This window comes from Tursiops truncatus, chromosome 11 (assembly GCF_011762595.2).
Source record: "Tursiops truncatus isolate mTurTru1 chromosome 11, mTurTru1.mat.Y, whole genome shotgun sequence".
Taxonomy (NCBI): domain Eukaryota; kingdom Metazoa; phylum Chordata; class Mammalia; order Artiodactyla; family Delphinidae; genus Tursiops; species Tursiops truncatus.
Window position 1 is genome coordinate 61973496 of NC_047044.1, and position 15722 is coordinate 61989217.

General features: G+C 39.5%; 1 protein-coding gene across 6 annotated transcripts in view; it reads right to left on the reverse strand.

Moving 5' to 3' along the window:
• The window catches only part of DIP2B (disco interacting protein 2 homolog B), a 233019-nt gene that overhangs the window by 39507 nt on the left and 177790 nt on the right, over nucleotides 1–15722 (reverse strand). For all 6 annotated transcript variants that reach the window (XM_019934449.3, XM_019934451.3, XM_073788683.1 and 3 more), the window contains 10 exons: nucleotides 15283–15406; nucleotides 14562–14671; nucleotides 11368–11470; nucleotides 10125–10189; nucleotides 7751–7844; nucleotides 7163–7282; nucleotides 5594–5708; nucleotides 4649–4788; nucleotides 3863–3999; nucleotides 556–636 (listed from right to left, as the gene is read on the reverse strand). In XM_019934449.3, the coding sequence (XP_019790008.1) occupies nucleotides 556–636; nucleotides 3863–3999; nucleotides 4649–4788; nucleotides 5594–5708; nucleotides 7163–7282; nucleotides 7751–7844; nucleotides 10125–10189; nucleotides 11368–11470; nucleotides 14562–14671; nucleotides 15283–15406 (1089 nt within the window). The remainder of the gene's footprint in view (nucleotides 1–555; nucleotides 637–3862; nucleotides 4000–4648; nucleotides 4789–5593; nucleotides 5709–7162; nucleotides 7283–7750; nucleotides 7845–10124; nucleotides 10190–11367; nucleotides 11471–14561; nucleotides 14672–15282; nucleotides 15407–15722) is intronic.

A 15722-nucleotide genomic window follows, 5' to 3' on the forward strand; every position in this document is an offset into this window, starting at 1 on the left:
TTCCCATTATGTCATGCAAAGCCCTTCATGCTCTGCCTCTCTGCCTTCCTCACCGGCTCATGAAACTAACTGTGAGCTCTTTGAGAACAGGTTTTATATCCTAATTGTCTCTGTAAACCCAATGCCTCTAAATACCACCTGCTGAAAAACAAATTGTTTTCATTCAGAGAATTTACTGTTACACCTGGTGTAGTGCTGATAATCTGTATGAAAATGATCTGTACACTATTATGGCTTCCCTTTGCTATTGAAGGTTAACTTTTTCAGCACTCTTCTAACTTACTGAAATATATTAATCAAATCAATGCAACATAGGAAGAATAAGTGAAAAGAGTTTTGAAAATAAAAGATAATGTCTTAGTTTGAAGGAATAAAATGAATTTGGGTAACTGGAACAATAAACATTACTCATTTTATGACATTTTTACAGGAACTGCTCTAAATGTAAGTTAAGCGGCCCTGTAATACTCTTGAACTAATAAGAATTTGTTCTGTGAACTAAAGTACAAATATTTGGATCAGATGCACCAAAACAAATATGCAAGTGTCACTTACTGGCCCTACAAACCCCAGTAATCCCGACCGGATGAACGGTACATCCCCAACAGGAGAGCCTGCGGAATTCACTGGAATCACCTAAAAGACGGAAGAAAGTGAAAATGTTAGCTTAAAAAAAAAAGTATTTGATTTTCAAAAAGTCTTAAATAAAAAAAAGAATTTAAAACAGTAATACATGCTTGTTGAAAACTAAAATTATAAAAAATAGTGAATCCAGTAATCCCACCTGCTTAAGACATAACAAACATTTATAGTTCGTTGTTTATCTCTCCGGACTTTTTTAGATTCACATAGTAACATATTAAGCATTTTTTAAAGGGATCGTATTATATATACTATTTTGTAACTTGCTTTTTCATATATTATATGTGTTTCGTATCGTATATATATTTTGGATACCTTTACAAGTTGGTAATAGTCAATCTAGCTCTCTTTGTACAAGAGTTCTATAATATACCATCACATGGGGGAATGAGATAACATAGCCCTTGGAGTCAGATGTAAGTTCAATGTCTGTCTTTGCCACTTACTAGTAACATAGGCCTTAGGAAGGTTCCTGCATTTCTCTATACCTCAGTTTCTTTAGCCATAAAATGGAACTCTCAACGCCTATCACAGGCTTAGGGTAAAGATCAAGGGAATATAAATAGATTTGTAGATGCAAGCACAGTGCCTGGCCTAGAGTCGGTACTCAGGAAACCATCAGAATCAGCACTATTAGAATGTAACCAGTCTTTCTGGCTAGGTAGGTCATTCTAATTTTTCACTATATGAACAGTGCTTTACTGAATACTGCTGTACATATTTCTGTGCATTTGTACAAAAGGCATGAGTCTTTTCAATTTTAACAGGCTGTCCTACAAAATTATTATAGCAATTTACACTCCACCAATACCATATTAGAATATTTTTCCCATACTCTGGCTAATATTACATGTTATCAATTTTTCTAAACTTTGCCAATCTGGTAGGCAAAAAAAGAAATCCCACTATTATTTTAGCTGCATTTATTTATTACTAACATGGATGAATTTCTTTTCCTTAATTTACCGGCCATTTGTATTACTTTTATGAATAGCCTAGTCATGTCTCCTGTCTATTATTTCTATTTGATTGGATTTTTCCCTTTAATTTTTAAGATTTCTTTTTTTACACAGGGAACAACTATAACAAGAGCTAACATTTATAAAATGGTTATCATGTACCAGGCATGGGTGTAAATACAGTTAATTCTCAAGAAAACCCTATGAAACAGAATATTTTCATTTTACAGATGAGAAAGGCACAGAGTTTCATTTGCCTCATATCAAATAGCTAGTAAGAGATGACGATGGAAAATTAGCTCTTTGCATTCATATGTGTTGCAAAGTTTTTCTCACCAGAAGCTTTTTTTTTTTTTCTCCTAGCTGCACCACGCGGCTTGTGAGATCTTAGTTCCCCAACCAGGGAATGAACCTGGGCCCTCAGCAGTGAAAGCAAGGAGTCCTAACCACTGGACCGCCAGGGAATTCCCTACCAGTAGCTTATTTTTAAAATACACTTTTATTTTCTAAGCAGCCATTTTTAGATCTTTTGTTCTAGTGAAGTGTTAACCACATTGAAAAATTCTCTCAGGGTTTAAATATAAGAATCCAGTAAGAAAAATATGAGAAACTTTAATTTGCAAAACCAGTGCAACAGTTTTCTTCTCCTTTTTTGGTTAGTATTATTATTGTACTTCACTCTCATTAAATTTATCCTGCAGATTTCAAAATTTCTTCATCACTATGGACCTAGCAGCTTAGTAACAAATCTGAGAATTTTAGCTAGGCACTTGCCCTCCCAGGGGAGGCAACGTAATAAAATATTATTAGTATCTTCAAACACTGCTTGAAGATCTTATTTATATAAGGAAAATGCAATGAAGAAAACTCAGATATTGGAAACATATGTAGTCCAAGCACTTAAAAGGGAAATAAGGTGAGATTAAAATTAGTAAAATGTATAAAAACTCAGCAGAGATAATTAGTCACCTGTGAAAGTAAACCAAGAGAATGGCAGTAAGCATGTGCTTTAAGAGTTTATGAATTGGTCACAACTTTTGAAGGTAGGCCAAGAATGTAGTAGTGATAGTGATGGTGATGGTAGTGATGATGATGATGATGATGATGATGATGATGGTGGTGGTGGTGGTGGTGGTAATAATAGACATTTAATAATATATATTATGCCATTTTAGGCTGTATAAACATAGATGATGGAGCCTTTTTGAGCCACCACATCACACCACACATATAGATAACACTCTCCTGCCATTTACATCTATTATTACATAATTACATGCACTGATTTTCAAATGGGATGGTAGACAGATGTGCCCTGCCATATTGAGACTGAGAACCACTAGTCTAAGTTATAGAAAAGGGAAGCTCAAAGACTGAAAATTGGCAGTGGTCATATAAGCCCTGTCTAGTGTGAAGGGGACATGGCCCATAAACTGGAGTTCTCTTTTCCCTAAAAGGTACCTCGAGGCAGGTTAATCCCAATTAGGAAATACAGACAATTAATTATGCCTATTCTGATTTCCAGGCTCACCAGGCAAACTTTCATTACAATTTGGCTTCACATGCAGAACTGCCTTCAGAAAAACGATGTGCTAGTTCCACTGAGAATATGAGCTATTTGAGTTTTATGTATTTTCCTGATGTACCACAAGCATGGAGAATAGTGCCAGACATGCAGAAGGTGCTCAATAAATATTTCTCTCACTGAAAGACTGAATAACGGCAACAATCTGCCCCCGTGACAAGCCAGGTTTTCATTTTTCATTAGGAAGCTGGCATTCTGGTTTACATTAGTCTTTACAAGCGTGGTTAACTCGAGCCTACTCTTGAGAGATGGATCCATTCTCACTGCACTCTCAGAACTAAATTTTGGGTCTTATACGCTCAAACCATGGCACATTCACCAGGGTGAATTTCTGTGAGGCCTCTTACTCTTTATATATGTAAGAGATAAACAAGGGCGCTTCCTGTGTGCCAGGTACTGGTCTAAGCACTCTATAAACATTAACTCATTTAGTTCTCACAACGTTCCTATGGTAGATACTATCATTACTCACATTTTAAAAAGAAGGAAATTGGGGCACAGAGAGGTTAAGCAGCTCAACTAGTGCATGGCAGTCAGGGCTGGACCTCGGGCAGTCTACCTCTGGAGCACACACTCCCAACAGCTACGCTGTGCTATTTCCCATCAGCCAGCTCAGCTGCCTTAGTGACACTGACCTCACGCAACACGTTCCCCATGAAACTTTAATGTCACGTACCTCAAATGTATTTTTCGTCACACCAGCAAGCCCAAAGTACATCATGCCTCCTGTTCTGGAGCTGACACAGATTTCTCCAATTTCATCTGTTTTGCAGAGTTGGGGAGGTCCATCGGGTCTCACAATGCACATCATTCCTAGTGTACAGAAAGTATAGTCAAGGGACAGTCTGGAAAACCTTCGAAAAAACAGTCTCATCCTTATGAACCCACGAAAGTTTTACATTCACTGAGCGGCATTAAGTGAGAATACCAAACAGGAATGTTAAAACCAGACCTGATGCTACATAGGTATATCTGAAATTTCCACCTTTCACCCGATAATAAAGAATTTTTTAAATTCAGCAAATAAAAACATACAATAGATGCAGACCGAAGCTTTTAAAGACAGTGACTTATTCAAAATGACTGCAAAGTCCAAAGAAACAGGTTAAATTAAAATACCCTTACACAGATCAAATTCAAACACGCAGGAAGCAATGTACTCTTAACTTTCTGCCAGCCCATCGTCTTGGCAATTACAGTGAAAACCGGACAACTTTAGTATCACTCAGTACTTAGCTTTCCATGTGAACAACTGTAACTGAAACATTCACAATTAAATCATCCAATTTCTGCCGGAAATAAGTATGATTAGAATCGCTTAACTCTTAGAGAGGCTTTTTGAAATTAAGTGACTTAGTATTAGATTTTGGATTCCTGGTTTTGGATCTCATATTTTATCAGGCTCCACTATCTCTAAAGACGAATCTTCATGAAACACCAAATGATGCCCCTGAGAACTCACCCCCGGGCATTACATGTCCCACATCCTGAACCGTCAGTGCTGAATTTTTATCTTCAGTATTGACCCGTATTACCCCATAGCTCAATCCATTCATGGAGAGAATGGCTCTTCCCGGCAAAGGGGCCCCTGGGACTCCAGGCCTGAAAACAAAATAAACTCATGAAATTTGGCAAATAAAATGATACTAAGAGAAAAGTATGAACATGTAGGAAAGGAAATTTCCTCTGGATAGCATACACACAAAAATCCGCATTTTTCTCTACCCCAAACATGCCAAGTTAATCTAATTTACATGTGCAAAGCATGGTGAACTTTCATTCAGATGGAAAAAGTAAATTTTAATCAGTTGTTAAGAATATACTGGCTTGCAAGGGGGACGGGGAGGGAGCGGGATGGACTGGGAGTTTGGGGTTGGTAGATGCAAACTATTACATTTAGAATGGATAAACAACAAGGTCCTACTGTATTAAAAAAAAAAAAGAAGGGATATATGTGTATAACCAAGTCACTTTGCTGTACAGCAGAGACTGACACAACACTAAATCAACTATACTTCAATTAAAAAATAAATAAATAAAAGGAATATACTGGCTTGGGTGTACTCTCTATATAGGTACTTTGCATATATAAGCTACAATCAAGAACAGTCTACTTGTAGTCTAAGATGCTAACTAAGGATTCTGAAGGGCAAAACAAGACAGAAAAAGAACTAATTCACAAATACGAGATGTTAATAACTGAAGTAAAATTTCAGTTTACCAGTTACACTTAGGGCAAGAGTGGGAAAAATAAATGAGATGCTTCAAACTGCTTTACAAAGTCATTTTCACTTTCAGGATTATGAAGCAGAAAATTAGATCACACCCCTTGTCATCACCTGGTCCATTCTGCACATTTGATCAGAGCTGTAACATACATCAAGAGCACCAACATTCTGAACGATACCTGCGGATTGCAACAGTCATGGCTTCGGCAGAAGTAGCACACGGACAGATGGCCTCAGGTTTCAGACCATGGCTTTGGAACAGACTCAGGAAGGCATCACAGGATGACACAGACCCTGAGGAGTTGAAATAGATCAACTTGAAAACTGCAAACATGATTTTCATTATTGCAGGAAACTGGTAAAGAACAGAAAGCCGACACATCTGTACATCATCAATTCCATGCAAATATTTTACTGTGCCTGTGAAATGGTTGATAGGTTTCAAGGACGAACAAATGCTCATCTAGCCCATGAAAGGTCAGTGACACTATTGAAAGTTACAACTTAAAATAAGGCTGCTCCTACCAAACTGCCCAATCAATAGCAGAGATGCACCGCAGGCAACAGGTGGCCAGTTCGGAAGCAAGCAACTCTTCCTGAAGTAACTACTGCAGTTTAGCCAGTGCATTACTAGTACTCTGGCTTAGTTCCATCCTGTTCATGTATTCTCTGACTTGTTTCTTACTAAGGTCAGTCCCAGGACTGTGTTTTATACCAAGATGATCATTGTGACTACCGACAAAAATCCACGATGACAAAGAACACAGTAGTATCTAATGCTTTACCTGATTCTACCCTGTGGAGGCTCAAGATGTTTATGCTTGTCAGGAAAAGCAGGCAACACAGTAAGATCTCTAAAAGCTTTCGCAAACTCCTTAGATTTGGTGACAGGGAATTTACATAAAGTCCAGACACTTGGCTATATCAAGTTACCTTCTCATAGTTCTTTTTAGTTACATGATAGAGAAAGGACCTAAATGAGTGAGCATGGAGTGGTTTTAAAAGCTTACAGATCCATCAAATGATGAATGACTATATAAAATATAGTATATCTATACAATAGAATATTATATGGCAATATAAAGGAATAAAGTACAGACACAGGCTATAACATGGAGGGACCTTGAAAACATGCTAAGTGAAAGGAGCCAGTCACAAAGGACCACATATAGCATGACTACATTTATGCGAAATGTCCAGAATAGATAAACATACAGACAGGGAGTAGATTAGCAGTTGCCTAGGGCTAGGGCACAGAGGATGGGAAATGGGGAGTGACTACTAATGGGTATGGGGTCTCTTTTGGGGAGGATGATGTTCTAAATTCAGGTCAATGGTGATAGCCGTATAACTCTGTGAATATACTGAAACCATTGAACTGTACTTTAGTTTTTTTAATTCTTTAAAAGATTTTTTCTGATGTGGACCATTTTTAAAGTCTTTATTGAATTTGCTACAATATTGCTTCTGTCGTTTTATGTTTTAGTTTTTTGGCCAGGAGGCATGTGGGATCTTAGCTCCCCGACCAGGGATCGAACCCACACCCCCTGCATTGGAAGGCAAATTCTTAACCACCGGACCTCCAGGGAAGTCCCCCATTGAAGGGTACTTTAAATGGGCAAGTTTTATGGTATGTGAATTATCTCTCAATACAGATATAAAAAAAAAAATGCTTACAGAAAGGGGATGAAAACCTCAGACTACCAAAGGAAAGGATATTCCCAGACTGACACTCTAGAAACACTCACAGGGATTAGCTCCGTCAGTCACAATCAACATGCGGAGGGAGCTCAAGCTCACATCTCGTTGGTCCCGATGTGCCATCATAGCCCAGTGCAAGTCTCGGCATTTTACTAAAGCAACCTTGGCTATAAATGCAAAAGAGATAAAGTCAATACACACATGTTAAATTTGGTAGGTATTAATATATTATAATAAAACATTTTTACTTATTTTAGGAATCATGATTTTCACTTAGAGAAAAATAAAAACGGTTTCAAAGAAATTGTTCCAGGTGCTCTGAGGCAGTGGCAACTGACTGGACACACGACTGCCTCGCTCACTGTGACCTGCAGGCAGGCCTTGTATCCTAGCCAAGGAAGCTTCGAACACCAAAGCACCCAATAAATCTAATTCAGGGCCCGGATTCAGGCACAATTCTTAAGAATGGACATCAACTGAGATGAACTAGACAACATATCTGATTTTTTAATAACCAAACTCTAAAACCTGTCAAGGCACCAAGGCATAGAATTATGTCGTTAGAAGAGCAATTTGAAAATCCCTGAAATTGCCAACAGTCACGTAATCAAAGCTTAGATGCTGTGTGTAACTACCTTTGTGGGCATGTACTCTTTGGACCCAAGAGAGAGGGCAAGTCTTCATAACAGAGTAGGGTACACTAATTGTATGCATCTTATTCATTACATTCTGAAAAGCAAAGAAAGATAAAAAGTAATCAATACCTAATACATACTTAGCATTTTAAAACTGAACTGATATTTTGTTAACAATTTTAACCATACAATACTCAAACACATGCTCTTTGAAAAAAATTGAAAATATTAACTATAAGGTTGAAGCCTCCTTTGCTACCTATTCTCAAACCTGGTTCCCTTCTTTCCTCCTCAGAGATAATCATTGTTATGAATCTGCCATGGATCCTTCCAGTCTTTTTCCCATGTATTTACATATATATTCATCCCCAGAGAAACATAAAAGGCATCATACTATACATATATCTACAACTTGTTTTTTTTTTTTTTTTTTTTTTTTTTGTGGTACGTGGGCCTCTCACTGTTGTGGCCCCTCCCGTCGCGGAGCACAGGCTCCGGACGCACAGGCTCAGCGTCTATGGCTCACGGGCCCAGCTGCTCCATGGCATGTGGGATCCTCCTGGACCGGGGCACGAACCTGCGTCCCCTGCATTGGCAGGTGGACTCTCAACCACTGCGCCACCAGGGAAGCCCCAACTTGCTTTTTTTTCACTTAAATTGTTCTAGCGCTAAATCTATGTCCATCAGTATAAGAGATCTATACAATTTTTTGGACCTGCTGCATAGTATTCTATAGTATGACTGTACCACAATTTATTTGGGCATTTCCCTATTATTGACAGATTTTTTTTTGCAATTACAAACAATGTTTCAAGGAACATATTTATACTCATTTCCCTGGCACGTGTGTAAGTGTGTCTCTAGGGTAGGTACAGAAAATTTGTACTGCTGAGTCATAGGATGTGTGCCTTTACCACTAAACAGAGAACTGCCAAACTGCTCTCTAACCCTCTGAGCGCTTTCATCATGTTTATGCTTGCCACATACCACCAAGGGCTGGGTCTTACAAAGCAAGAAATCAACGTTTCCCTGTCGCTTACCGGAGGTCCTGCCCAGACCCGTTAGGTGTTGGGGTAGATAAAGCTGAGTAACCTAAGGGGGTTATGCAATTTGGTGTCTCTCCTGCCACCCAGACCGAACATACCCAGGACCCCCTGTCCCCACAGAGACCCAGCCTGACAGAGTAGTTAAGTCTTGGTACTTAGACTAGCCATTTTGTTCACCACCCAAGTGGCCCAAAGATACCAAAATACCACTGTAAACCTCTTTTTCCTCCCTCCCCCAAGTTTCTAGCTATGGTGACAAACTTTTGGATTTCAGGGAAAGAATGGTGTGTATAACTAATTCTTCACACGTGTCCCTATCTTGCTCTGTGTATCGGAGAGAGAAGATTCCCTCTAACTCCTCACAAGGGTTTCTTAACCGCTGATAAAAAAAAAACAAAATGGGAAGGACTTTAGAAAAGAGCAAGAAAGCATGTATGCTCAAGGAATAAGGTTTTTTTTTTTTTTTACTAATTTGAGGGGTCCTGGGAGAAAAGGGAAACCGCTCCTCTTCCCCATGCTTCATTTCCTACTCTTTCTCTGACTCCTGCCATGTGTGATGAGATACTCTCAAAGGTTCTTTCAACTGTAGGATACTGTATCTCTCCTCTCTCCCCTCCTAATCAGCATGCTCCGTATGTAGCTTTTCCCACTTGAAATGTCCCCCCTTCTACTTCCACCCCCCAAACATCTCTGTATGGCTACATCTTACCCATTTTTTAGTCCAACTCAACTGTCACCTCTTCCATAAAAATTGAGGCCACAGCTGGGAGGAAGTCACCTTTTTCTAACTCCCTTAGGATGGTACCTGTTCCTCTATTATGGAAAGCAGTCTCATCTACCTTGTTATTCTACTCTTTCATTGCAGCATGGACTCATTCAAGACATTTTGTCCAATGGAAAGGTTAGATATTATTAAACACAGTTGCAAAGTTCCAGATATATTTAAGTAATCTTTTCTTCAGAAAAGAGAAGAGGTGACTCTCATAGTTTTTTGAAAATTATAAATAAACATATAGCCATTTGTAGAAATTTTTAAGCTTTGAGTCATCATAGCAGATATTTAAAGGATTTTTGATCCTAAGTTCTCCTATATACTATTATGTGAAAGGTATACCCAACCACACAATGAAGAAAAAACAGAATTACATTCTCCTTTAAAAAAATTACCATTCGTATCACAAAATCAAATTCCCCTGGAAAATACTACTGATCTTTTAGGGGCTTACATTTCAAACAAGCACTGAGTGATGCTGTGGTTACACAGCACACACAGTGACCTGAATCATAAGCACAATTTACACTAAAGGCCTCGATTCTGTGTAGCTTACCGCAAACATGCCATGCCACAGCCCCGCATCCTTCTTAAAGTCTAAAACATTTACTACTGTTTCCCCTAAAATAGAAAAAAATAGGAAAAAACACAAGGAAATCATCTTTAGTGTTAAGTAGCAAAATTATGTCACTTGCCTCTATTAAACAACTGATTTGGTACTTTTAAAGAAACCACTAAAGTTCTCAGGGTCTTCTAATTACTTGAGGGTACCCTCAAATTGGCTGGGGGACTGATCACAGGGTGACGTGGTCACAGAAGAAACAATGAGTTTGGAATTCCTTGACTTTGGCACTGTCTTCGAGATAGTAATTTTTTCCTAATTATATAAGGAACACATGTTTGTTTTAGAAACTTTGGAAGTTTCACAAGCATATGTAAAAAATTATACTTCCTAGAGAAAACAAAAAATGTTGGTGTATGTATATATCTATATATTATATCTACATACATGCACATATAATTCTAAGCTTATATACTTATAATGCTTATATAGAGACAGATACTTGACTAACAAAGTTGGTACATACTGCTCTGTATCTAATTTGTTTCCACTTAATGATATACTGAAACAATCTTTAATATTCAAGAACATGAGTTTTAATACCTCAGCGTATAACCCATTATATGAATGTATTATATAATAATCAACTGCATTTGTTGGCATTTTGATTTCATTACACACACATATATATTTTTAACCAGACAAGAATGCAGCTCTGTAATGCTGCTATAATGAGCATGTATTAACTTGTTTCATTCTATGAAAGGAAAATAAAACACTGAAAAAATTAATATTGTGAAGAACATTCTAAGGGGAAGTCATTACACAATATATATCAACACATCTAAAGTCCAACAACCCAGAATACATTTTTGTGTTTTAATTTGTGTTTTTTGGTAGCAGAATTTCTTTGACTCTAACTCCATACAGCTGGTGGCAGCTCTAACGCATGGGGAGATGGAGGTACCTGACATTCCGCGGCTAATAAGCACATGGTTTTAATTAGTTTTCTATTTCTGCACTCTAGAAATCATGCTTTACATATTTGGTTTGCCCAGAATTCTAGCTTCTTTAAATCACAGCATATTTGTGAAAAAGAAGAAAGCAAGCCAAGAATGTGTCTTAGAACATTTCCCTCTGAATGCGGTCATTAACTGGAGTCCAGCCGCCGAGCGCTCTGCGCGAAGTCACACAGATCTGAGCTCACAGTGCAGGCAGTCACGGGGTGAAGTCTGACCTTCAGAATAATTGCAGGCCTGCGACAGAGCTTGGCAGTGAGACAGCATTGCAAGGCGGGACACTGTAACTCCCATTACACTCCCTTCTTTGCTTGTTTTATACTAGAAAAAAAACACAAAAACAAAAACACAAGAAACAACAAAATGGGTTATTTCAAATGACAAAATTAGAATCCAAAAACGAAACCCCGAAAAGCCATGACGATGGGCTGAATTTAACATTTCATATAAATATCTGAGGCTACGCACTTGGGCCCCAAACTCTAATCACACAAAGATAGGACTGGGTAATGTCAAAGCTCAGCGAAAGTATGTGTGAAAAATTCTTAAAAGTTTAATTAGTCGTCAGTGTGAAGTGGCTGCTAAAGAAGCTAAAACAAACATGTGACTTCAGCCGTGTTAACAGAAGCACAGTATCAAATACACGGCAAGAGCAAGAGCTAAAGGTGTGCAAGTGTGGTCCCTGTCCCCAGCTGGGAGGGGAGACTGGGAAATGGCCTATTCACTCCTCCAAATCAATCAGCTATAATTTTGCTTTTACCTCGATGCTCCATTCAAGTTGCTTTTTACCAAGATCAGTCACATTTTTATTGTTAAATCAAAAGCACATATTGCATACGCTACTTTATCAGACCTTTCTGTAATATCTGACACCTCCTTTCTTGACACTTTCTCCTTCCTTGGCTTTTGTGATACTCCCCTTCCTATTCAATATTCTCTCTCTCTGTCCTTTCCCTCCACTTTCTCTGCCCATCCCTTGAATGTTGGCATTCCCTGAACGTTCTGTTCTTCCTCTTCTCTTTTCACTTTAATTCATCAGGGTACCACATTCCTGATGACTCCCAATTCTCTACTTCCAGTCCAGACCTCTCTCCAGAGATCCAGACTCAGAGGGTCAACCCTTCCCCTCGAATGACCCGTACTCCTGTGAAACGCAGCCAACACCACCCCTCTACCTTTCGCCCATGAAAACTTTTCTTGCTGTACTTCCTGTCTTAGCGAAGGATGCCATCCATCATCTATCCAGCTGCCCAAGTCAGAAACCCAAGTGTCTTTCTTGCCTCTGCCCTCTCCAGAGTTAGTCACTAAGTCCTGTCTCTTCTATTTCTTACTGTATCTCAATTCCATCCAACCACTTTTCTCCATCCCCATCACCATGAACTTGGGCTCACCTGGATAACTGTGAAAGCTCCCCATTTCCCTTCTTAACTCCACCAAACAGATAAATCTTTTAACAACATATTTATTCTTGTCACTCTTCTGCTGACAACCCTTTAAAAGCTCCTTATTACCCACAGGATACTTGAAACTCACTAGCAATGTCCTGTGGGTAATAAGAGGGTCCCAAGTGAAAACTGCAAGTTAATTCAGAATAGCAGAAGCATAGAAATGTAGAGGACAGTAGTTCTACATGAGGTCAGAGAGCTAAGCAGGGGCCACAGAATGAAGGGCACTTTACCTTTTAGGAAGAACCAATAAAGAAGAGTGAAAAGGAGTGGTCAGTCAGTAGTCAGGGAAGCCAGTGAGCAGTTTTAAGGGGGATGAAGGGGTGAACCATGTCATCACTGGGAGATGATATGGATTGAGAGCTGACTGCTAAATGTGGTATTTTAATCGCCTGTTTACTTGTCTGTCATTTAAATGTACCCAGATCCCTTCCATCTTTAAAAGCAATCCTCCTTCGGTCCACGTTGCCTCAAAGCTACTGCCCACTCTCTTCCTTTTTATAGCCAAAGTTATCACTACAGGGCTCAAGTTGGGTGGATTTTTTTCCCCAAACTTTTTTTTAAAATTTATGGATGTTTATTCATTAATTTAGCAAACAGTTGGTGAGCATTTACTAATATGTCTCAAGCAAGATGCAGAGTACTCAAGGACATAGCTTTGAGAGTGAATCAGGTATGAGTTTGAGTCCGAGCTCTGTCAACTTCAAGTCAAAGGTTTTAGACAAACTTTGGTTGGTTACTCAAGTTAAAGTCTTAGTCTCCTCAGGTACTAAGCAGGTTTAATAACAGCCCCCCACCTCACAGGGTACTTGTGAGGACTGACTGAGATAATGCATATAAAGCACTTGGCCTGGGCTTCCCTGGTGGTGCAGGTTTAGAATCCGTCTGCCAATGCAGGGGACACGGGTTGGAGCCCTGGTCTGGGAAGATTCCACGTGCCGCGGAGCAACTAAGCCCTGTGCGCTACAACTACTGAGCCTGTGCTCTAGAGCCCGCGAGCCACAACTACTGAGCCCGTGTGCTGCAACTACTGAAGCCTGTGTGCCTAGAGCCCGTGCTCCGCAACAAGAGAAGCCACTGCAATGAGAAGCCCGCACACTGCAACAAAGAGGAGCCCCTGCTCGCCGCAACTAGAGAAAGCCCACGCGCAGCAACGAAGACCCAACACAGCCAAAAATAAATAAATTTTAAAAAAGTAAAAATAAAAAAAAATAAAGCACTTGGCCTGGTGCCTGGTATGCAGTAGGACTTAATCCCTCAACTGAATTATGTTATCAATCAGTCAAGTTCCTACACTAACATTCAATACCAAACCCTCTAGCCATCTGTTTCTTCTTGCTCTTTATCTGTTAAATTTGTTCTTTTTTTTTTTTTTTTTTCGGTATGCGGGCCTCTCACTGCTATGGCCTCTCCCGTTGCGGAGCACAGGCTCCGGACGCGCAGTCTCAGCGGCCATGGCTCACGGGCCCAGCCGCTCCGCGGCATGTGGGATCTTCCCAGACCGGGGCACGAACCCGTGTCCCCTGCATCGGCAGGCGGACTCTCAACCACTACGCCACCAGGGAAGCCCTAAATTTGTTCTTTTAAAGCACAGCTATTTGTCCTCCTCAATTCTCCAGTCTCTTGCTTCCCATCACCCCCCACCACTCCCATCCCCAAAGCAGCAGAAAAATATCTCTGCCAGTAAAGCATTTCTTAAACCTCTGAACTTCTCTAAGTCTTTTGTAACTTTCTTATATGACAAGGATCAATTTCTTTGTTGTCTTTCTCTTGAATATGTATTTATGTTCAAAATAATTAGAATAGAAGGGCCACTCTAAGGCATTTTACAAGCCAAAAGATGGAAATCTAACAAACCAGGAGGATCTACTAACATTAACACTACAAAAAATTAGTTTTAAATTTTGTGGGACAGCAATTGAAGCCAAAGGAAAAGTCAGAATGTACATCCTAGTCTCAGGACTTACCTCAATGTATGCTGGTTCTGTACCAGCAGGTGAGATGTGGGGTTGCCAGTCTTTAGGTGGCTTTGAAAGGTACTTGGAATCTGTTACAACCCATTTGAGCCGGGGCCAACCTAAATCAAACCCAAAATAAAAATTGAATTGCCTAAGCCATCAGGAAAGGAGTTCACAATGAATTGGTCATTTTAAATATCAAGAGACCAAATCAAGGTCATTTTATAACCAGTAAAATATCTTTATTAGTGTTTAGTGATAAATCACCAGACAATTGTACCTTCTTTCGAAAGTACCATCGTTCCACATGCTAATTCCAGGCCTTGACATTACCTCAACAACTGGGAGGTCCATTTGGCAGTGGAAGTCCACTGAGGATAGGGTCTATCCTCTGTCTCTACATGTAGCATTTAGCTTTAGTGAACAGAGTGGTAGCTTTTCCAACCATCAGCATAAAGGTTAAGGGTGTGGGCTGTGGAATCAGACAGATCTGGGTTCAAATCGCTGCTCTGCCATATATTAGCTGTGACTTTGGGCAACTTACTTAACCTCTTTGTGTCTTACTTTCCTCACCTGTAAAATGGGGATAATAATGGTACCTACTTCATAAGATTGTGAGAATTAAATAAGAAAATATATGTTAAGTACTTAGCTATTATTAAATTAAAACACTAATTAAAGCACTCAGCTTTAATTTTTAAATGATAATTCAGGTACAAATATTACTAACCTTTAAACTGTACAATTTCTCCATTCTGGGTTTTTGGCAATCCCTTTAGACAAACTTCACTGGTAAGAGCTAAGGCAATACCACAGCTTCCCAGCAAGAAGCCAATCTGCTGCCCTCCAGCATCCTGTGGAGAAAAGATAATGAGCAAGGCAGGGGAGTGAACGTGAGCACACTGAAGGCCCAAACCTGACACTTAGTAACACTCTGGCACTTGTGTGACACATTCGTGGAACCCCCTGATATCTGGCAATTGTCAAAATCCAGTGACAATATGTTCTTCCAAATAATTTCTACAACACAGTGACTTCCTGAGTGCAAATCCCATTTTATTAATCTGACATTGCTAACGATGAATTCCACCAGCCAAATGCGACCATTTTAGTGAACGGTCAGCAACACTCCTCTCTTAGATTAATCTCAGGAAATGAAATAAAAGTGAA